The sequence below is a fragment of the Syngnathus typhle genome, linkage group LG8, assembly GCF_033458585.1.
Source record: "Syngnathus typhle isolate RoL2023-S1 ecotype Sweden linkage group LG8, RoL_Styp_1.0, whole genome shotgun sequence".
Lineage (NCBI taxonomy): Eukaryota > Metazoa > Chordata > Actinopteri > Syngnathiformes > Syngnathidae > Syngnathus > Syngnathus typhle.
This window is the reverse complement of record NC_083745.1, coordinates 12142128-12163967: the sequence shown is the minus strand read 5'-3', so window position 1 is coordinate 12163967 and position 21840 is coordinate 12142128. Positions and strand designations below refer to the sequence as shown.

The window sequence follows — 21840 nt, the reverse complement described above, 5'->3', positions numbered from 1 at the left end:
TTTGCTAGCTTTGCGGGTTCGACTGGGGAAACATGTCACGTGACCGGGACAAGCGTCTTAACCTGAATGAATTGATCGTCAATGAAAAAAAAAAATCTTACCTGTGCGGCTCCGCGGCCCGGTACCAAGTGACCCACGGACCGGTACCGGTCCGCGGCCCGTTGGTTAGGGACCACTGTTGTAGTATACAAAGTGCTTATTTTAACACTGAACTTTGATGTTGTGTTTTTTCTTTAAATGTGCGGCGAGATTTGTGGTCCCTGAATATTTGATCACCGCATGGCAGGATTTACAAACTGCACGTGTCTTGTCCGTTGAGCCATCTTTTCTTTGGAATCCAAAGTGCTTCCCAACGAATGACTTGAAGCCTAAAGGGGAGCGAATTTCCTCGTCTTTTTGGACACTAGCCATAGCACCAGCCCAGGAGCCGCGTACGAGTTGTCGACTTCCCTTTCACGTGCCTGCTCTGCTCACAACACAACAACGCCGCGGCGCGCACTGCTCCCGGAAAGAGGAAGCAAGCAACAATGAACTGGATTTCAAAATAAAGTCGCGTCTAATGTCCGAGGTCAAACACGGCGATATAAATCGATGTTTACGTTTAGCATCGATGCCAATAAAACGTAGAGCATTATATCGATTAATCGATGTGTATCGATGAATCGTTACACCCCTAATGTTTAATAAAGACAAAGCCATCACAAAACTGTTGTAATTATTTAGATTTTGATCTAAATTAGCCTTGAATAAAGACTAAGCAGTCACATGAATTAACAGAAAAAATGGACAGCCGGACTCGGACTCGGACTCATGGTCAAGAGGCGGACTCGGACTCGGTGCAAAAATCCGACCGAGTCCACAGCCCGGTGACAAGGCAAGGGTTGACTCAAGAAAAATAAAATCCGTCTATCCAGCCAAATCAATTTTTTCAAGTATCTGTCGATTTCAATGACAATTTACGAAAAAGCTTTAATTAGGGTGAAACCAAATCCATGTGCGAAAACTGCCGGGTAAAACATTGGATCGACTCTGGAAGTTTGCTCAGAAGCAGCACCCTTGCTTTCAGTGTGAGGTGTGCTGCGTCGATGCGTTTAGATTGCTTGCTCGCTTGCCGTCTTCTTTCAAATGCCGTCATAAGCCCCTGCTGCACGCCGCCTTGACTCAAAGCCGAGCTGACGAGGGAGGAGAAGCCCTCCTCTGGCGAGCCTTCCAAATGACGTCATAACGCCCCGCAGCGCAGCTTGCCCCGGTGTGTATGAAAGGGCGACGGCAACTGTTGCGCACATGCAAGCGTCACTTTTGCTCTCTGGTGCGTTTCTGTACGCGTGGGCTTGTCCTCCTCGTCTTTATAAGCCGGCCCGTGCTGAGGTGCCCCTGCCCCGCATTTCCTCTCCGCAGGCTCAGCTGCACAGATCCGAATTCCGGCGCTGCTTCGGATCTCTGCTTCGGCTTCTGTACTTCAGCTCCTGCTTCAACTGCTTCAGCTTCATCTTCTGCTCTGCTTCTGTACTTCAGCTCCTGCTTCAAAATTAGCTTCAGCTGCTTTTGCTTCAACTCCAGCTTCTGCTTCATCTTCTGCGTAAACCACTTTTGCTTCAACGTCAGCTTCTATTTATCTTCTGTTTCAACTTCAGCTTGCACGGCGCAGGCTGCTCGACTGGACATCATGAGCATCGCCGCACTTGTGGCATTCGCACTGACGTTGGGCGCCAGGACGACGTTTTGTGAAGGTAAAGAATTAGTAACTTATGAAGAAAAAAAAATGTAAAATTTAAAGCGGGCGTCCGAGGGTGGTTGTGTTCGGAGAGTCGCCCAACGCAGCTAGCACCGCGCACCGTACGTCCCCCCCCCAATCAAAGCGGCGAGTGCGCGCACACCGTTACCGGTGCACTATGAGCAAAGTTTAAAAATGAAACCTTGACATGATACATATTCGAATTGTAAGATTTCTTAAAGCTTCCTGTGTGTGACTTGCAATCAACTGCATGCAACGTGCTGAAAGTGGACGCTATCTATCGCGTGTAGAATTGTAACAAAAATACCCCCAGCAAGTTGGCGCCACCCTCAACGGAATGCCGTTGACTGCCAGGTATTGCGTTTGTAAGGCGTTACTACCGAGCGACCACGCGAGGGCGCCGTCGTCTTGCACTGATGTGTCAGACTAACAGCCAAACGTGTCCTCAGGCATTTCGTGCGCTCCCGGATGGGAGGCGTTCAGCTCCAGCTGCTACAAGAAGATGGTGGACCCCAACGGTTGGCTGGGGGCTCGTTTCCACTGCGTCCTGGAGGGCGGCGACCTGGTCTCCTTCAGCTCCTCAGCCGAAGAAGACTTTGTGAAGGGCAAAATGGGGGCCCGCTCGTTCTGGATAGGACTCTCCAACCTGGTGAGTTTAAGCGTGAGCGGCTGTTGACGCTGAACGCGTGCTAGGATGACAACCGGGATTGGTCTCTGCAGGAATGCAACCACAAGTTGTGTCCTCAAGTGTCAGGCAAGGAGCTGAAATGGACCGACAACACACTGCTGGACCACAGCAACTGGGCTCCCGTCGAAGCCGCAAGGTAACAAAGTCACATCGTGGAGCCCCTAGAAGCCGCAAGGTAACAATCGCATCGTGGAGCGCCTAGGCTAGGGTGACCAGATCCCAATTCACCAGATGGGGGACAAAAGGCGACGTTTGTGTGGGACAATGTGCGATACCAATGCAGGTAGTCAAGGTAGTCTCAAAGAACTTTTGAAAATATCAACGTTTCTATTCTGCCCCTTGGCATAAAACATTACGCTGCTTTGCCATTTGGTTGATTCAGTAGGACATAATAACCTGCAAACAAAAACTTTATCTTATTTAAATGGAACAACTTCTGTCACTTGGGAGACCAAGTGTTCTCATGTGAGAAAACAGTCAGCATGATGCTTTCATATTATTTTACGGTGGCTCTCAAGCTGCCGTGTCGTCTCACGTCATATTCACTCACCTCTCTGTCAGTGATGTAAAAATGACTCAAGCACACTTCAACAGACTTGCCTTTCACTGATTTCACCCAGGGTTATAGTTTCCCAGTCTGCATTGTAGCCGCATCTCTGCTTCTTGGCCGTTGTAGTTGTGCTGTGTCTCATCCTAGCGTTCTGAAGCTAACCTGATTTGCATTGTGGGCGCACATCGCCGCGTCCCTGTTTGAATTGCACGCCCTGCCCCCCATTTGATAAATGCCAGATTTGATTGACTGTCAATATCAATGCGGGACAACGCCTCAATTTGCGGGACGTGTGAAATGTAATAAAAATGCGCGACTGTCCTGCACAACGCACGGCACCCAAAGCGCGCCCGCACAAGAAAAGGCCTACGCTGACGGCTTTCTTTGCTTTGTTTGTCGGTGGCTGTGCACGACACGACAGCACCAAATTGGAGTCCTGCGCGTACGTCCTCCAAGACGCTCACAAGGAATACCACCCTGGCAAGTGGAGAAAGGTCTCGTGCGAGTCCTCCCTGGCGTACATGTGCAAACGCTCCCCCGGCGGTAAGACGCACGTCGTCCGTCCTCGTGTTGAGGAGAGGAGCGCCGTCACGTTGTCTTCCCACAGGCTGCCAGGAGGGACAACCGTGCACCAAGACCGCCGGTTTGGCGCTCACTCCGGTGCAAAGTGAGTGACAGACTCTTCTTTCTGCACCACCGCCCCGTCACAAGTTTCCCCTCAATCTGACTTTGGGCCTTCAGCTTCTGCCTGTGACCCTGGCAACTTCCTCCGCGGCCATTTCTGCTATCGATTTGAGAACACTGAGAAAACTTGGCAGGCGGCCGAGGATGACTGCGTCTTATGGGGAGGTCACCTGGCAAGTGTCCACTCATGGGAAGATGGCGATTGGTTGATGGGTGAGCACAAAAAAACAAACAAATGGCGATGAATGCAACGCAACAACTTCTGTCAAGTTTGGCTGCGCTTGTGGCACTAACTTGTTCTTCTTCTGCAAGCTCACATGCAAGACAACCTTCATGTGGGACTGAAGAAGAACATCAAGATGTATGAGTGGCGTGACAAAACAGCTATGGTAAGTAGCCCATCACGGCAGTTGAAGAAAAAAGCAAGTTCTCATTGACAAGAATTCAAAAGTGCAAATTTCAAAGCAAAATCATCAATGTGTCTGATAAAATAAAATGAACGAATAATCCAGATGTAATATGATGGACAGAAGAAAGATGTTGGAATTGACTTATTTTAAAAGTTCAAGACAGTAGCCATGTTGCGAGCTTGTGAAAAAAATGTTGACGACCGAAGGTAGCAGTGCGCAACAACCTAAGCGCATGTCACCAATGTCCACAGGACCCAGCACTGTGGCACCCGGGATATCCAGGCTCAGATGATTGTGGGGCAGTGTCACTGACTGGACAGGTCTACACCATGAAATGCAATAACCTAAAGGGGTTCGCCTGTCAAAAAGGTGGAGGTCACGCACCGTCACAACCAGGCACATTTAGTTTGTGCTCATTTGCGCTCCTTCTCGCACCATTGTAGCCCGGCGCATTCGACCTCAGCAGCTCCCAGGTGGGTGGGCGTCTCGACGTTAAGGAGCCGCATGTCGTCTTGTGTGGCAATTCTCCCTACTTGTGGCTTGCAGGCTGGAGTGACAAATGCGGCTGGGAGTGGCTGGACAACCCCGCCACCGACGTCTGCTACCTGATGCGAGCAAGCGTCCGCAAAACCTGGAAAGAGGCGCGCGACGACTGCAAGCTCCACGGGGCTGACCTGCTCGCCATCACCGACTCCCATGAGCAGGCCTTTGTACATGGTAGGCTGGCGGCTGGGTGCGTGTGTGTGTCTTTCTCACTTTGTGTCTGCCTATTGTATCTCTTAATGTGGTCTCCCCTCTATTGTGTCTTCGCTTTACGCTTGTTCATGTGTCTGGCGTTGCCTGAGCCAAAATCCAAATCCACCAATGGTTCAATATTTCCTGGTTAACCCTTTTGGAGCATTTAGCCATGTTCAGATGCTCACCGTCACCCAAAACGGACTTGAGTGGCGTTTTCCTCCAATCCCGAGCAGGTGTCCCCTACGCGACGGGCCCACACGGCCTTGCCAATGTTGGCGGGCCTCATCGCAGTGCCCCAAACGGCGGTTCCGAGTTGCCTACAAACGTGCGAGCTTCTGTACGATGTTGTCCACTCTCGCTCCATGTTCAAACTTTGATCCAAAGGTCACAGCAAGGCTCTACTGACATCTCCCTCCCTGTGGCTGGACGCCAAAGCCTCCCTCGCCGAGGACGGCAGCAGCTGGGCCGACGGCTCCCCGTTCAGCTACTTCCACTCGAGCGCAGGTTTGTCTCGAGCCTCGGTCGTATTGAGCGCTTGGGGTGATGGGCTTAGTCTCTGTTGCCACCTTGCAGGTCACCATGACAGCAAATCTAACGGAGACTGTCTTTCTTTCATCACTGACAACGGCCACTGGAAATTTGACATGTGCGAGAACAAGAGAGGCTACATCTGCAAGAGAAGAGGTAGGACGGGATGGCCCGCTCCATCTCAAGGCATGCTGACCTTTGGCTTTGGTCTTGCAGCGGCGACAGCGCAACCAGCTCCGCTGCCTCACGCTGGTAAGAAATTGCCACTTGCAAAGATAGCAGCCAGAAATGAGCGACCCTGCCCTCGCAGGCTTCGTCAAGCTCGAGGTATGCAAGAACGCGGACGGCCGCGCCACCTGTCCCGAGGGCAAAGCCATCCGCATCCAGTCGGCCTTCTACGGACGGAGGAGCCGTAACGTCTGCCCAACCCAAATGGGATCAGACGGTAGGAGGCCATCCGTCCTTTGGTTTTGGGCAGCAGCGCCAGGCTGACGTGCAACTGGCTGCTCGCTCGCAGGCAAATGTTCGCTGGAAGGCGCCCTCCTTCACTACAAGAAAGAATGCGACAACTATCGCCAGTGCCTCATCAAGCCCATGAAGGAGGACCGCTGCCCCAACATCTCCAAATACCTCCAGATGATCTACACCTGCGAAGCAGACGGTAGGCCTTTTCTCTCTTTTCTCTTCACCATATGAATTGTTGTGTCACCAAACCACGCAAGACGGTGCTGCGAGCGTCCACGCATGAGGTAAGTCAGTCGAGCACAAAAATAACTGTTTTGGCTGTCCAAAAGAGTGTTTTCAAAGTCTGGGCAACACGCAAGGCAGCCTGACAAACTTGAAGCTGAAAGCCTCCTCCTTTGCGAGGGGCTTCACCGCGGACAAAGCGCGCCTGAACGGGGAAAGCTGCTGGAAACCGTCAGCAAATTGTATGTAGAAAACTCTGCGGTCGCCGGCACTCGTACGCTGACTAATCAATCGCGGCCCTTCCTCAGCTGTCATAAGCTGGATCGAGGTGAACTTCGGTGAGACCAAACAGGTGACGGCCCTCGCCATCCAGCCGTGTCCATCGGCCTTCCACGGGTACCGGTCCAAACTTGAGATGCGCCACAGTGTGGACGGACGGGCCTACACCAAGCACCCCCAGCAAGTGAGTGAGGAGCCGCTGAGCCGTCCGGATTTGCACCTTTTGTCATCCGCAAATGCAAATGCTACGGCTGCTCTCTTTCTTCCCAGTTTGCTCCCGACGGGAGTCAGATGCTGACCGTGCCCGTGATGGCCCAGTACCTGCGCATCTACCCGCTGGACTACCGATGGAGCGTCGGCATCCGCTTTGACGTCTTGGGATGCGAGCTTGGCAGTGAGCGAGCGCGCCGTTGCGCCGGTCCTCCCGTCAAAAACAGACTATAACTCGCTCTTGCCTCCGCAGATATGATCAGCTGCGACCAGTGGCCCGCTGACGTCGGCTTCGACGGCCATCCCAAAACGTGAGTGGCCGCGGCGTGTCGGAGGTTTCGCCTTAAATCTCACAACAGCCGTCCGTCGTGTCGTCCGCAGGGTCTTGTGTCCGCCGGGTTGTGCCAAGTTGGAACACCAAGTCTACGGCACGTTGGTGTACAAAGCGGTACGGTGGCGCCACGTCCCTTCCCGTCCCCGACGACTCTGACGCCTGTTTTCCGTGAGCGCAGGACTCTCACATCTGCGCCGCCGCCGTTCACGCCGGCGTCATTCGTGACAAGACGGGAGGAGAGTGCACCTTGCTGAGAGCGCCGCCGCAGAATGTCTTCACCGACTCCATCCAAAACGAAATCTTCTCCAAACAGTGAGTGGCCCGTTTTCACCGCTCGATCCGATGACGGAAGCCAGCTAACGACCGCTCGTATCTCCGCAGATCCGACCAAATGGGGGCTTTGGCTTTCACCTTTGCCGACGGAGGTGAGTTTACGGAGCGCTGTCACGGCTATTTATGATGACATCTCACTTCATCTCATGGGCAGAGACGAGATGTCCGGGACCTGACTGGGACCAGTTTGCGGGCTCTTGCTACAAAGCTTTTGACGACAAAAAGACCTGGGCCGACGCTCAACACGCCTGCGGGAGTGTTGGCACCCAACTCGTGTCCATTGGCTCCCAGGTGGAGCAGGAGTGGCTGAGAACGACCTTGTACTTTGGTGCGCAGACCGAGCCATGCTCTCTGACGCCGCTTCCAAAGATCTTATGTCCCGCCTGTCCTCTGCAGACGCTGGCGACACGTGGACCGGACTCAACGACCTGGCCGTTCCCGGCATGTTTGTGTGGTCGGACCACAAGCCTGTGACTTTGACCTTCTGGGGCACCGGGGAGCCCGACAACCGGCTCAACGAGGACGAGAAATGCGTGGCGGTGGCCTACGAGGTGCGCGCAGGAGCGATGACTATTTGCACGCATGCCTGCACGGCCCACTGAACCACACGCCCCCCTTTGTCTTTTCAGACGGGACGATGGAAGCGAATGTCCTGCGCGCAGCTCAATCGCTTCGTGTGCAAAATCCCCAAAGCGCATTACCCGCTTGCCAGTCAAGCCGAGCCGCAGGTGGAAGCCAAGCAGCAGGTGGAACGGACCGATTCCAAACTCTTGTTCTTCATGTCAGCTGGCAGTGTGAGTACCACGCAAACGCTTTTTTTTTTTAGCTGGTCCTTCATCTTGTCACACGTGCGTTGATGGCACTACGATTGCGTGTCCGTGCAGTGCAAGGACCTACAGGTGGAAATGATGGAAGGGCTCCAGGTGGGGAGCACCATCGCCATCAGCGGGCAAGGCAACGAGAAGACAAAGGGGTACGAGGCACACCCAGAGAAGGCCAAAGCCTTCACGAGAGACGAGCGGGAACATCCACGAGGCAGGCCCCCGAGAATGGTGGCGACAACATTTGTGCTTTGCTTGCAGCTTCCAAGCCAACCTCCTCTACGGCGATGGCAAAATAGCCCTCCAGGTCGAGCTGGACGTCTTGACCAAAACCATCTCGCTGACCTCCAAACTGGCCAGCGACCAGGGCGTTAAGCAACAGAACCAGCTGCTCGAGGCCCCCCTGCAACCTGGAGTCAATTTCGAGGTTACGTTCGCGCGCACACTCGCCAGCGCCATGCTGCGAGCCACCTAATTGCTGCTGTCCTTCAGATCGTCATCCAGTGCGACGAGCGTGGCTTCCACGTGCTTGCCGCGGACCACCGACTATACTACGCCTACCACCACGAGCACGACCTGCCACGCGTCACGCTGCTGAAACTGCACGGGGACGTGTCGCTCAAGTCCATCAACCTGGCAGGGGAGGCGCTGACAAGTACAAGAGTACAAGACCAAGCAGTGTAGCGCAGTGCCGAAGAAGTTAACATTGGTAAGAGATCCATCAAAGTTTGCCACATCAAAAGCAGTTACTGAGTGTTACTGAGGGTCAGGAGAAAGCAAAGAAAAAAAAATGATTTACTCAGGTTAAATACAGAGTGTGTCCAGTGATATGTCAAAAAAGCCTTTCAAGAAAATTTGAAAAGGTCTGCCAAGACAACATAGCGCCATATTTCTTTTGTGCACCCTGTCAGTTCAGCACTCAATTGTACAGTGTCGTGTTTTGAAGTTTGCCTCGTGTCCAATGAAATGTAAAAAAAACCCTCAAAAAGTCTGGAAAGTCCAAGAAAACAAAGCGCCACTTATTTTGTGTCAATGTCTGGAAAATCCAAGAAAACAAAGCGCCATTTATTTTGTGTCAGATCAGTGTTGATGACTTGCTCTTTTGTTGATGGTGATGTTGCACTCAATTGTACAGTGTCGTGTTTTGAAGTTTGCCTCGTGTCCATTGAAATGTAGAAAAAAACTAACTCAAAAAGTCTGGAAAATCCAAGAAAACAAAGCATCATTATTTTGTGTCAGATCGGTGTTGATAAGTTTTGCTCTTCTGTTGCTGGTGATGTTGCACTCAGTCGTACAGTGTCTTGTCTTGAACTAACGCCGTCGAAGTTTGGTTTGAGGATTTTCAACTAAGCATAACGTTTGTCACTGCCTAACCTATTTAACCCTTTTGAACATGATGTAACTTTCAGTGTTTCCAATCATGTACTCCAAAGTAGTGCTTGTCAACATGTTTAATAAATTTGCAAAGACAAATCTTAGCATCTTTCTATGGCAAAACGCTGCAAGAGCCAAGGTGACAAGTCTGCATCTATACATGGTAAAAAATAAACCCCAGGGTTTATTGAAGGGAAAGGGTGGTAGAGGAGAAGATGAGGGGAAAAACAGGGAGGCCCATATAACCCTGTGGAGAGAATCATGTACTCCGTTGTGCTTGTCAAAATTTGCACTTAAATTTTGGCAAATTTTCTAAATTTCAGCGATGCTCTGTTACAATAATGCAGTGCTTCTCAAATAGTGGGGCGCGCCCCCCTTGGGGGGCGCGGTGCTATTCCTGGGGGGGCGCGTGTGACCCTGGGGAACAGGCTTTTTTTTTGGCAGTACTAGAATAAAGTGTAATTGCGCGTTTACTACAGCAGGGGGCAGTGGCGCTCTCATTGTTACTTCTGTCACGTTTGCGACAGTGCAACATTTTACGACTTACAAGACAAGTTAGGATAGTCACGGTGGGGAGGGGGGGCGCGAATAGTTTTCTTCTTGCTAGGGGGGGGCGTAACAGAAAATAATTGAGAAGCACTGCAATAATGCGACCAGCGCGGTACAGTTGCGCGGTCGGCGACGCGCTACGGTTGTGCGTTCGGCGGTGCGCTGCAGTAGCGTGATCGGACAAATTAAGCTCTGCGGTCCACTTAAATTTTGTAAAGTACATCAATTTTCTAAATCTCAGCGACGGCTCTCACAATAATGCGCCCAGCGCAGTGCAGTTGCGCGGTCGGCGATGCGCTATGGTTGCGCGAAACCGAGGTTTAAATCCATCTATCCATTTTTCTGTACCGCTTTGTCCCCAGGGGAGTCGCGGGCGTACTGGAGCCTATCCCAGCCGTCATCGGGCAGTAGGCGGGGGACACCCTGAACTGGTTGCCAGCCAATCGCAGGGCACACAGAGACAAACAACCATTCGCACTCACACCTAGGGGCTATTTGGCGTGCTCAATCCGCCTACCAAGCATGTTTTTGGAATGTGGGAGGAAACCGGAGTGCCCGGAGAAAACCCACACGGACTCCACACAGGGAGGGCCGGAGGTGGAATCGAACCCGCACCTTCCGATGAGGCGGACGACGTCCGTCGGACGTGCTAGCCAGTGCCCCAGCGAGCCGCATCTTCATGAAAAAAAAAAAAAAAAAAAATTTTCTTTATTAAAAAGGCCTTAGTTTATACAGTTTATTTTTTTAATAAAAAAAAAAGTCTTGCTATACATGGTCATTTTTTAACCTTACATAAATAAATAATAATTTTAATTATTATTAAGAGTCTCGCTCGCTTTGTTTTGGTTTGATTCCAGCTCGCACAGCGACCTGCATAAATAGCCCCCACCTCTCTCAACGCTCCACCCTCACCCCCACTTCCGCTAGCGTGCGCTTGTCACCCCTCATATAAGGTGCACCTGACCGTTGGTGAAGCCTCATCAGTGAGGCATTCCTGGTTTCTTGTAGCCAGTCATGAAGACAACGTTTGAAGACTTGTCTTGTTTTTGTCAGCGAACTGGAGACTAAAAACTTTGTACTTCCACCATTTGGAACGTGAACATTTTGGATTCTCGTCATCACCTTTGGCTTCCTCGGGTAATGTTGACTTCAACCAAACGTGCATGAAATCTTCTTCAAAGCTGCTCTTAGTGATATGACCACGAAATGAAATATTCACAAAAATCTCCACATGCAATTTCTTGGGGAAATGCACACGAATGCTTAAGTGCTGCCACCTGACTGTTGCACATGTTGACTGCAGGAGGCGCCTGCAGAAGTCAGAGGAGGTAGAGAGGAGAGGAAGACCATGAGCGCCACGCACCACACCATTATCTCCCGCAACAGCACCTCCAAGTGGACCACCAGCTCCGGCTTCGGTTCTCCTGTGAACGCGTACCGGCCCTCCGAGCTAAAGACCGCCGCCGAAGCCTCGCCGACGGTGAGTCTAACTTTGCGCTTACAAATTCCACCGAGAATGAGCGTCATTTAACGTTCGCCGGATTTCTGACGTCGCACCTGAGCGGACAAGGACAAATGAATTAAATGGAAGTTATTTACGGGACGTCGGTCATTATATCGGCTGTAAAAAATAAAGAATTTAATGGCACAAACTTTACACATGGTTAATGAAACTCACATGGTGGGAGAACGTGCGCGTGAACGCTCAAAAATGTCCGTCTAATAACGTCTTGAAGGCAGCATGGGTCTAACCAATATGTGTTTTGGGATTGAATTGACATGTTGACATGGGCTTGATATTTGGGACATGTGCAAAAATATCGACACAATCGGTGCACGAGGGCGAGGTCTGCAGAACATACATTATCGATCACAGGAAGGGAAACTTCTCTGACCTACTTCACTGTGCATGCTGCATGCACAACTGTCCCTCAGCGTCAACACTCAGCAATTTACTCTCGAGTAACTCTGACTGGAACACACAATCATATGGAGACAAATATTGAAACAAGTTCCCAGCGCTCGATGACTGGTGGTACCGGAAGACCTGAAGCTCTTTTAAGGCTTGGATCAAATGATGACCTGGTCGCAGCTGTCAAATTGATATGAAGGATTTGTCCCTGCTAAAAACTGGGACTGGGAAACACTGGGACGTTCTTGAAAGACTTGGATCACATGCAGGGTCACAGCTTCATACTTTGGATGAACGATTTGATCCCACTGGAAAATGGTCACTAAAGTCCCAGAGAATTGCTCGTAAGGTTTGAATCAAAATATTGTCAATGGCAGTGATAGCTTGTGATGTCATTGTCAATCAAGACAGATGTCTTCAGGACTTTTGGATTGAGCGCTTGGAGATAATGGAAGTCAAGCATGCTGGGATTGTTACAAAATCAAACTGCAGCATGACCCAGTTTGCACTTTGCATCATTGATTGAAACGCATGCAGAGAAAACAGACTTTGAATTAGCATTAGCAAAACTAAAATTATTAGCCACTGCTCCTAAAAACAATTCTTCTGGAGTTTTCAGGCACTTAAAAAATGGGCACTCATTTGTCAGAAGAATGCTCGACAATGTGTAACTTTATGTTCAATGTGTGGAGTGTGGTTCATTGTGGAACTACGCCGCATACCTGTTGGCCACGACCTCCTACCAAAAGGTGGATTTTCCTGGTTTAACAAAGGTTAAAAAAAAAAAAGTACCCATACGCAATCAGTCCAAGAGGGAATTTGCATGCAATGAGCGGCTATCAGCTTTGTTTTTAAAAAAGTTCCTATCTACTTCATCTTTTAACGTTCCCGCGCGGGAATGTGGGGAAACGGACACTGGAGCTGAGTGCCGCGTTTGTTTTTTCTTCTTAGAGCGGTTAGATATTCCCGCAGGAAGACATGGAATTGAGAAGGCACTTCTCCCCTCTCCGACCTCCATTTTTGTTCAACGCCGCTGAAATGGAGACAAGAGACAGGCGGTTTAATTAATGGCACGACTCGGTGGAGAGATTCGTCATTCAGTTCTCTCAGGATGAATTAATTCTGCTGGCAGCTGCTTAGCCAAACGGGCTAACGCATAGGTTTCTCGCCGTGCCAAATGCTAATGTGATTACATGACATCCAACAGCGGCTCAATGGCAAAATGGGAGTGCTCCAAACACAACCGGCAGATGGTGACATGGCTTTCTGAGACTTTTGTTTCGTTGTTCTAGATGTGGCAACCGATTGTGTACAACGGACTTTGTGGCCTAAATCTTTCAAACCTTTGCGGGCACTAGCAAGAGTCATCCAATTTAGCTGCCATGCTCTGCCCAAAGCAAATAATAGAAATAAGAATCTTTTGCAATTTGATAACAATGAGACAAAATCTTGCTGGTCTTTGAGGGACCCATGAAAGTGGCCAAGTTTGATTGCAAGCAAAATGTCCAAGACTCTTTGAATTTTCAGCATGGTTCTTGAGGCTTTTTTGTGGGCTTTCTCATGGTGGACTGCCCACCAAATCACGCACTGCTCAGTCAAACATTTCCAATATAGGTCTATTCTCGCCCTCGTCCTCCAGGCGGTGATGCTGCATCGGGCCCCCCACCCATTCCCCACGGTGGACGTGCCCGACCACGCCCACTACACCATCGGCTCCGTCATCCTCGCCATCGGCATCACCGGATTGCTCGGCAACTTCCTGGTCATCTATGCTTTCAGCAGGTGAGCATACAACCAAATATAGTCACGAGGATGCAATGATGTCAGCTATACTTTTAATGTAGCAGCAGCTCCTAGTGGTTGCGATCCGCCACGTGACACATACCCATTCTGCGTGTGTGTTTAGGAGCCGCAGCCTGCGCACGCCGGCCAACATATTCATCATCAACTTGGCCGTCACCGACCTGCTGATGTGCGTCACGCAGGCGCCCGTCTTTTTCGCCAGCAGTATGCACAAGAGGTGGATCTTTGGCGAGAAAGGTATGCGTGTTCTGGACTGGTCACAAGCCACAAACAAGTGCTGTACACAGAAACATGGCAGAAAATGAAAGTATTTGGCTTGCCTCTTTAAACTTGGTAACATGAGCTCAGTCTTGGTGTGTGCCGTAGCGTGTGAGCTGTATGCGTTCTGCGGCGCGCTGTTTGGGATCTGCTCCATGATCACGCTGACGGTGATCGCCGTGGACCGCTACTTTGTTATCACGCGACCCCTGACCTCCATCGGCATGTTGTCGTGCGAACGGGCCCTCGCAATCCTGGCGGCTGCATGGGTGTACTCGCTGGGGTGGAGCCTGCCACCCTTCTTCGGATGGAGTGAGCACGCACGCATGCACACGGACCAACAAACGTTGCCTTGTTTGAGCCAGCGCAACTTTGCAGATCCTCCATTTATAAAATGGACAACCATGTTGCAGGGGATAAAACTAAAGAAAAATGCAGAAATATGAAGGTAACAGTACAAAATGGACCAAAGCACAGCAGTGGGGAAAAATGGACTCAAAAAAGTGATCAGACAATGACCAGACTGGGAAAATAACAAAAAGTGATTTTTCATTTTTTTTTTTTAATCCGGATATCATACGGAGGCCGCCATTACAGATGCGCTTTCTTCTCTGCTGTTCACTTCAAACACGCTCCATACGAACACAATGCTCTTGTATCAGACGCTCGTTTGCTGTCACAATGTACCCTTCACAAATCCGAAACATTTCTTCGCTATTGAGTTTTCTAGCGCATGCGCAATGATACTGACCGGCAGAATAACAACCGGTTGTTCCCAAAGATGATCTTTTTTCTGAAATAATTTTACGTTTACGGACTTAAGTAGGAGTCAAAATTTGGGTGCGTATTATACATGGGTACAGGCTTTTTTCCAGCATCAACATGCCATTTTTAGGGTGCCTATTATACATGGGCGCGCATTATACATGGAAAAAAACGGTAATCATCTTTCGATGTTTGAGAGGTGCTTAACCCGTGCCTGTGTGCATCTGTGTGTGCACCTGCGGCAGGCGCATACGTGCCTGAGGGGCTCCTGACGTCTTGCACGTGGGACTACATGACCTTCACGCCGTCGGTGCGAGCGTACACCATGCTGCTGTTTGTCTTTGTCTTCTTCCTGCCGCTCCTCGTCATCGTCTACTGTTACGTCTTCATCTTCAGAGCAGTCCGCAACACCAACAAGTTAGTGCGCCGAGACACTACATCAGTGGTCCCCAACCTTTTTGCGGACCGGCCTTTGTATAAATCAATAATACATTTAAATAAGTAAACAATACATTTATAATAAATATATAAATACGATGACATAAAATGATACGACTGGCATAAAAACAAGTATAAACGACATAAAAATAAAAGCCCTGAGCTTGTTTCTCAGAAATGAGCCGGTCCCATCTAGGCGTAATCGGAGACAATGACACCCGAAGTGGTTAAGGTTTGTCTTTTAATGCAGGATGCTTTGTGTCCATGTGCCGAAGCAGTTTTGAAGGCTTCATTGCCTCGTTAGCTAGCCTGTCGCCACATATTATGCAGATTGGGCTTGGCGCGTCAGTCACCTGTGGCGATAAATCCATATTTTAAGTTGGACTCCAGAAATGTTCTTTTAAATGCAGCTTTCCTTTTCTTAGAAGTCATAGCCTCTTCTTCTTCCGTCTCTTCATTGGGCTTTTTTCCCCTTTCCGAAGAAGCTTTCCAAACTTCTCTGTTTCTTGCTCATTTTTGCTTGCCTCGCGGGTTCGACTGGGCTAGCGTGCGCATGTGTGTGCGTGTTTTCGTGCGTTTGTCACCCCTGACCGTTGGTGAAGCCTCATCAGTGAGGCATTCCTGGTTTCTTGCAGCCAGTTATGAAGACGACGTTTGAAGACTTGTCTTGATTTAATTGGGAGAGAATTGTCAAATTCTTTATATTTTTCAAGATAAATTCTTACTAATTTTTGCTAGCTTTGCGGGCTCGACTGGGAAAACATGTCACGTGACTGGGACGAGCGTCTTGACCAGAATGAATTGATCGTCGATAAAAAAAAAAATATATATATATGTGTGTGTGTATATATATGTATATATGTGTGTGTGTTTATTTATTTTCCTGTGCGGCTTCGTGACCCGATACCAATTGACGCGCAGACCGGTACCGTTCCGCGGACCGGGGCTTGGGGACCCCTGCACTACTTGACACTATAAATGCTAAAAATCCTTAGGCTGGCAGGTTTGGCCTTTTTCCACAGTTGTTGATTAAAAACAAATAGAACAACACATGGCGGAGCACTGGTTAGGACGTTGGCCTCACACCTCAGAAATGCGGGGTTTGATTCCGGCTCCACCCATCCTGTGAGGAGTTTTTGTGTTCTGCCCGTGCCTGCGTGGGTTTTCTCTGGGTTTCCTTCCACATTACAAAGAAGTTGGCCAAATGTGCACTTTTTTAAATCCCAAATTAATATAATTTTTAATATTGTATTTTTTTTCAAAAATATACCTCCAATATAATACATTCAACAATATTATTTGTTCTTAAAATGTGCCTCCAAATAAATTTTTAATTAAAATGAATTTTCAGTCCTTTGAAGTCTTATTTTATCCACAACGATTTATCAATACCATCTCTTTTTATCTCATGTATTCCCTCTACTACGCACAACAAAGCCGTGCTTCAGAATTTGGCATCGAGTTGCTGTTCAACAATTGGATTCAATTCCATATTTATCACAAGTGATTCACTTTCATTCTATTTAAAACTCTTTTTTTGGGTGAATGAAGAAATTTTTTGCTCAACCGTGTGTGTGTGTTTTAGGGCGGTGGGCAAAGTGAGCGGCAGCGGGGTGCACACCCACGTGGCCTCTCGCGACTCAGCCAAGTCCTTCCAGCGGCTGCAGAACGAGTGGAAGATGGCCAAGATCGCACTGATTGTTATTTTGCTCTACGTGGTCTCCTGGTCGCCGTACTCCACCGTGGCGCTCACCGCCTTCGCCGGGTAAAACCAAGGCATTAGCACCCGAGCTTGCCGTGCTGATGTGTTGAGAATACAAACAGAGAGGGGAAGCGGTGGCCGGCCTGCGTGCAATCCTTGTTCTTTTGTGAAGGTACGCCGACATGCTGACGCCCTACATGAACTCTGTGCCTGCCGTCATCGCCAAGGCCTCGGCCATCCACAACCCCATCATCTACGCCATCACGCACCCCAAGTACAGGTAGAAGACTAAAGAATCGGGCATAAACTCCTGAATTCATCGGTTAGATTCCTGACCACACCCTGAGAATCGAAGTGCGCAAAGTAGCGACAAGGTAGTTCTTGTGTGACTATTTGATTTGAGAGACCAGCGCCTCTCTGTCTGCCTACGTGTCGCCCAACATCACGTCAAGACTTTCAGGTGTTCCGCCCGTGAAGTCCAACCGCTCAGTTGACCTAAATGTTAACTGGGCTGGATAGGAACACACACCCTAACCCCCTACACACACACAGGCAAAATGCAAGTCACATCAACGTGGGATAAAAAGGGCTTAAACCATTGTCATCATCACTTTGCTGATTAAATTTTGGCACTATGGTGGCATCGGTAGCTCAGGTGACATGAAACCCACTCTCAAGTGGATCATAACTGCCCGTCCGTCCGTCCGCCCGTCCGTCCGTCCATCCATCCATCCATCCATCCATCCAGTCACTTTGCTGATTGAATTGTGGCACTATGGTGGCATGTGAAACTCATGTTGCACTAAACCCACTCTCAAGTAGACCATAACTGCAAATCCATCGATCCATTTTCTGCACGGGGGAACACCCTGAAACGGTCGCCAGCCAATCGCAGGGCACATGCAGCAATTTGGAGCACTCAATCGGCCAGCCTACCACGGACGTTTTGGGGTGTGAGAGGAAACCAGAGCACAGGCACGGGGGGACATAGAAACTCCTCACGGGAAGCCAGAATGGAACTCTGCACCTCTGAACTGTGATGCAGATGTGCGAACCAGTCGACCACCGTGCCAATCTCAACTAAAGTCAATACAAATTTAGAAAAGGAACGTTACAGTCAAGCAGTGGGCAAACTTTTTGACTCGCGGGCCGAACTGGGTTCTAAATTTGGACCGGAGGGCCGAACCAGGAGCAGATCTGTGACGTAGTGTTTGTGTGAAGTAATATAAGCGACCTGTAAAGGTCATTGCATAAAAGATTTTGGCCTTTAGTAGGTAGTAAAGGATGGATATTCCAAACATGTTTTTTGAAAACAAATGCATTTATTAACAGCATCAAAAAAAAAAAAAATCACTAAAAATCTGCTATCAGTGATTCTCATAAAATACGACACTGTTATTATGAATAACAGTCTCCATGACTTCAGTGCCTGCAGGTCAGATTAATGAAAGATGTTTAGTTTATGAGATCACATCAAACGGCAAACATTCTGACCAAATATATCATCTTGAAGAATCGGTGAAAGCATACATCCAAATAAAGTAATCAAAACGGCAACACGGTGAGGGGTATCTGAAAATCAGAGCAGAGTTTTAACTCACAAACACCTGGTAACAGAGGTGAGGAAACGGGAAACATTTCCATAAAGTAAGCCTTAAGAACTTTACAGGTTAAAATGAGTCGCAAACAGGTGGTGCATCAATGTCCTTGAGCATCCTGCATTGTTTGAAAATGAGAATGGTCGCTAGTTTCAATCCCTGCTATGTGTACAAATCATATTCAAAATGCATTTTTTTACAACAAACTTGAGAGCCTCCCGTTCATTTTCAGTGGTAACAGTGTTGTTGGTCTCCCTTTTTTGCTAGTGCGTCATAGTCTGGAGTAAAATTTGTTGTGGCAATTCTTAGGAGAGATCCGAGGTGTTGGTCCGTTGACCGCGATCTGTGACGGGTTGATGTTGATGTGGCTGAACGTCACGTCGCGTACGTCGAGCCAAATTGGCCACTCTTTTTTTAAACACTCGGCACTGTGTCCACCTTGCTTTTCCTTGGGCGACTCATTTTAATAGAAGGATTCCAGGGGAAGGTTTGTGGGTGGCTTTAGCGTAAAACTGTATCTGAAAGCTCAGCGTGCGAATTACAAGAATGCTGTCGTCACAGCCCATGCTCTAATTCGGGACTGATACAAATAGAGCGCGAGTGCGCCATGTCCGTACTACTGAGTACGTACTTGTGAGTGTGCACCGAGCTTTCTGACACGGCTTCCGGTAGTAAATGCGCAAGCGAGCGGTTCCCCATCTACTGGGAAACGCAGTCATTGCAGGCAAAATTACCAAAAAGAAAGTTTAATAATACACTTTATTCAGGGTTGGCGGGCCAGATTAAACGGTCCCGTGGGCCGGATGTGGCCAGCGGGCCGTAGTTTGCCCACCCCTGAGCTAAAACTATACTTGGCAGTCTTGAACAAAGTGAGGAGAATTCATCAAGTGCGTACTGTGTGAGATACACATCAGATACAGACGCATAACGAGGGCAGAGTATTCACGCGTTTCTGTGGCATTGTTGTTCAGGGTGGCGTTGGCCAAGTATATCCCGTATCTCGGCACACTTCTGTGTGTGCGGCCCCTGGATCTTCGTTCGGCGAGCAGCAGTTTTGTCTCCACACGGCGCTCCACTGTCACTAGCCAGACCTCTGACATCAGCGCACACTTCCGACGAGCACACAGCAAGAGCCGCCTCTCCTCTGCCTCCGACAGCGAATCGGTGAGCCCACCGCATCACGCCCTTTATTTGTCCCGAAGCATTGGAGAGTCAGCGGGGAGACATCGGAATGTCTCCAGTGTGCCCGCAGTCATCCCCAAGTGTGGTGGCAAGCTGTCTGCAACACTTCGGGCATCCCAGGAGGCTTCCCGAGCAGATGCCTGAGCCACCTCATCTGGTCCTGGCTCTTCTCTTTGCGGGGAAGCAGTGGCCTTACACTGAGCTTACTAAATTCACCAATACCTTTTACAATTGCACCCTTAGCATTTCAAGTTTGCTTTTTTTCATCTGACCTTCATCCATTCTTCCACTTTAATCCCCCAAAAATGGTGCACGTTTTTCCGTTTCCCGGACAGGGCTTAACAGACACGGAGGCGGACCAGTCCAGTCTGAACTCTCGCCCCGCCAGCCGCCAGGTGTCCTGCGATATCAGCGGGGACACAGCAGAATTCTCCGAATTCAAACCATCGTCTAGCTTCAAGGGGAAAATGAAAAATCACGATTCGGGAATCTTTGAGAGGGTCAGCCGCTTGTTGATGATGTCATTGTTAGTTTTTTTGGGGCATACTTTTGACCTTGATGCTTGTGTATATGTTTGTTTGGTTTTGCTCAGGCATCGTTTGACATGGACATTTCCACGACTGGCGTCAGCGAACGCAGCGGCATTCCAAACGTGAGTATCAAAAGCACAACAAAGGCAACAGTCGTCCACTTTCTAGGATCATTTGAACATACGCTCACTCGGGAATGACTATCCACCATTTAAATTTCTGCCTCGAAACAGGGGTGCTAACGATGGACTGCGGGTAAATTGAATTTCACATTGTTTTACAAATTTTGCGCAACAGCAGAGCACCGACGTGGCCGACATTCATGTGAGCAGAAGCGCGCTAAGTCGCATCCCGAGCATCGTCATTACCTCAGAGTCCAGCCCCTTCCTTCCCATTGGACGCAGCGGGTCACGCTCTGCCCGCGCCAAGGCCACCTACAGCAGCACCGGGGTGGGCTCTGGGTGAGCCACGTCCTAAACCGCCTGCTTTCCATCCACCTTCGAAACACACACAAAGCCATAACGAGAAGTGTTACTTCTGTCAGTTTCGTCAAAACATTCCAATCACAATTACATTTTCCAAAAATAAAATTTCAAGTATTTACATTCAACAAAATGTTTTCAATACCGTAATTTTCGGACTATAAGTCGCACCGGAGTATAAATCGCACCAGCCATAAAATGCCCAAAAAATGAAAAAAAAACATATATATGTATATAAGTCGCTCCTGAGTATAAGTCGCCCCCCCACCCAAACTATGAAAAGAAACGCGACTTATAGTCCGAAAGTTACGGTAGTTATCAACAGGACGTTAAATGTGATTTTTTTTGTGTTTTGATGACATTGTGAGCGTGAGGGTAACGTGACTTGATTGTGTTGTTATTTTACTCAATATATTTGTGTTATTTCTTCTGTTTGTTTCCTTGACAACAAACATGAGTTGGGAGTCTGGCTTGGAACTGTTGATGGGCCTCTGTCAGAGCAAACAAGCAATAAGATGTTTTCGTTTGCTTGCTCGTGTTGTCACAAGTCAAGTATTTTATTTTATTTTTCATAACCTTCTAAACCTATAATGTGAAGTACACTGTGTAAAATCATGTTGTTGCTGTGTTCTTTCAAGGACTTATTGTATCTGTATGCTTGTGTCATTGTTTCTATTTTTAATTAAAAAAAACTTCCCAGTCCAGCTATTACGATGTCTTAACACATGAACACAATGAGGATGTAAAACCCTTCAATGGGTTAAAATGAACAATAGACCGGTCACAAATGTTAGGGTCAATATATTGTAAGCCTCGCCATTCACTGTCAGGGCACCAAAAGACATTGACGCATTGACTCACACTCAATTTTCAATCAAGTCGACATGCTGGGATGCAACTACTGAAGGGAAATGTGCTTTCGGCAGTTCGCAAACATATTTTATTAAAGCGGCGCTAGACATATACATAATCACATCAATATAATTTTTAGTAGTAGTGTGGTCGCTTAAGTGGAAAGGAAGGTGCAGACTACCGTAATTTTCGGACTATAAATCGCGGTTTTTTTTTTCATAGTTTGGGTGGGGGGGGGCGACTTATACTCAGGAGCAACTTATATATGTTTTTTTTTTTCAAACATTTTCAAAAAAAAAAAAAAGTCGATCTTTGTACTTTATGTAAACAACCGCCGCGCTGCTGACGCGACGTTGCGCTGCTGACGCGACGTTGCGCTGCTGACGCGACGTTGCGCT

The 21840-nt window shown here is 48.8% G+C and overlaps 2 protein-coding genes across 5 annotated transcripts; both read left to right on the top strand.

Moving 5' to 3' along the window:
• Positions 1–1118: 1118 nt before the first annotated feature.
• On the top strand, positions 1119–9470 carry LOC133158454 (uncharacterized). 4 transcript variants are annotated; one of them, XM_061285685.1, is made up of 29 exons: positions 1119–1249; positions 1635–1730; positions 2185–2384; positions 2456–2559; positions 3395–3516; positions 3581–3640; positions 3715–3870; positions 3970–4046; positions 4319–4436; positions 4511–4540; positions 4614–4784; positions 5190–5309; positions 5379–5489; positions 5550–5585; positions 5644–5778; positions 5851–5994; positions 6128–6262; positions 6329–6483; positions 6570–6693; positions 6763–6820; positions 6891–6957; positions 7022–7155; positions 7225–7268; positions 7331–7504; positions 7573–7727; positions 7806–7970; positions 8061–8149; positions 8259–8424; positions 8490–9470. In XM_061285685.1, exons 2-29 carry the CDS (start codon positions 1667–1669, stop codon positions 8679–8681), a joined length of 3306 nt encoding a protein of 1101 aa, XP_061141669.1. In that variant the 5' UTR covers positions 1119–1249; positions 1635–1666; the 3' UTR covers positions 8682–9470. The 4 variants fall into 4 exon arrangements, with proteins under 4 accessions (XP_061141669.1, XP_061141668.1, XP_061141670.1 ...); XM_061285684.1 differs by having other exon boundaries at positions 1169–1309; XM_061285686.1 differs by lacking the exon at positions 1119–1249 and adding an exon at positions 1268–1368.
• A 1394-nt stretch (positions 9471–10864) lies between these two features.
• opn4a (opsin 4a (melanopsin)) lies at positions 10865–21294 on the top strand. The gene is made up of 12 exons (XM_061285689.1): positions 10865–11057; positions 11224–11400; positions 13472–13614; positions 13739–13872; positions 14002–14205; positions 14904–15075; positions 16682–16861; positions 16971–17078; positions 19368–19560; positions 19914–20078; positions 20171–20230; positions 20406–21294. Exons 2-12 carry the CDS (start codon positions 11269–11271, stop codon positions 20571–20573), a joined length of 1659 nt encoding a protein of 552 aa, XP_061141673.1. The 5' UTR covers positions 10865–11057; positions 11224–11268; the 3' UTR covers positions 20574–21294.
• The last annotated feature ends 546 nt before the right edge of the window (positions 21295–21840 follow it).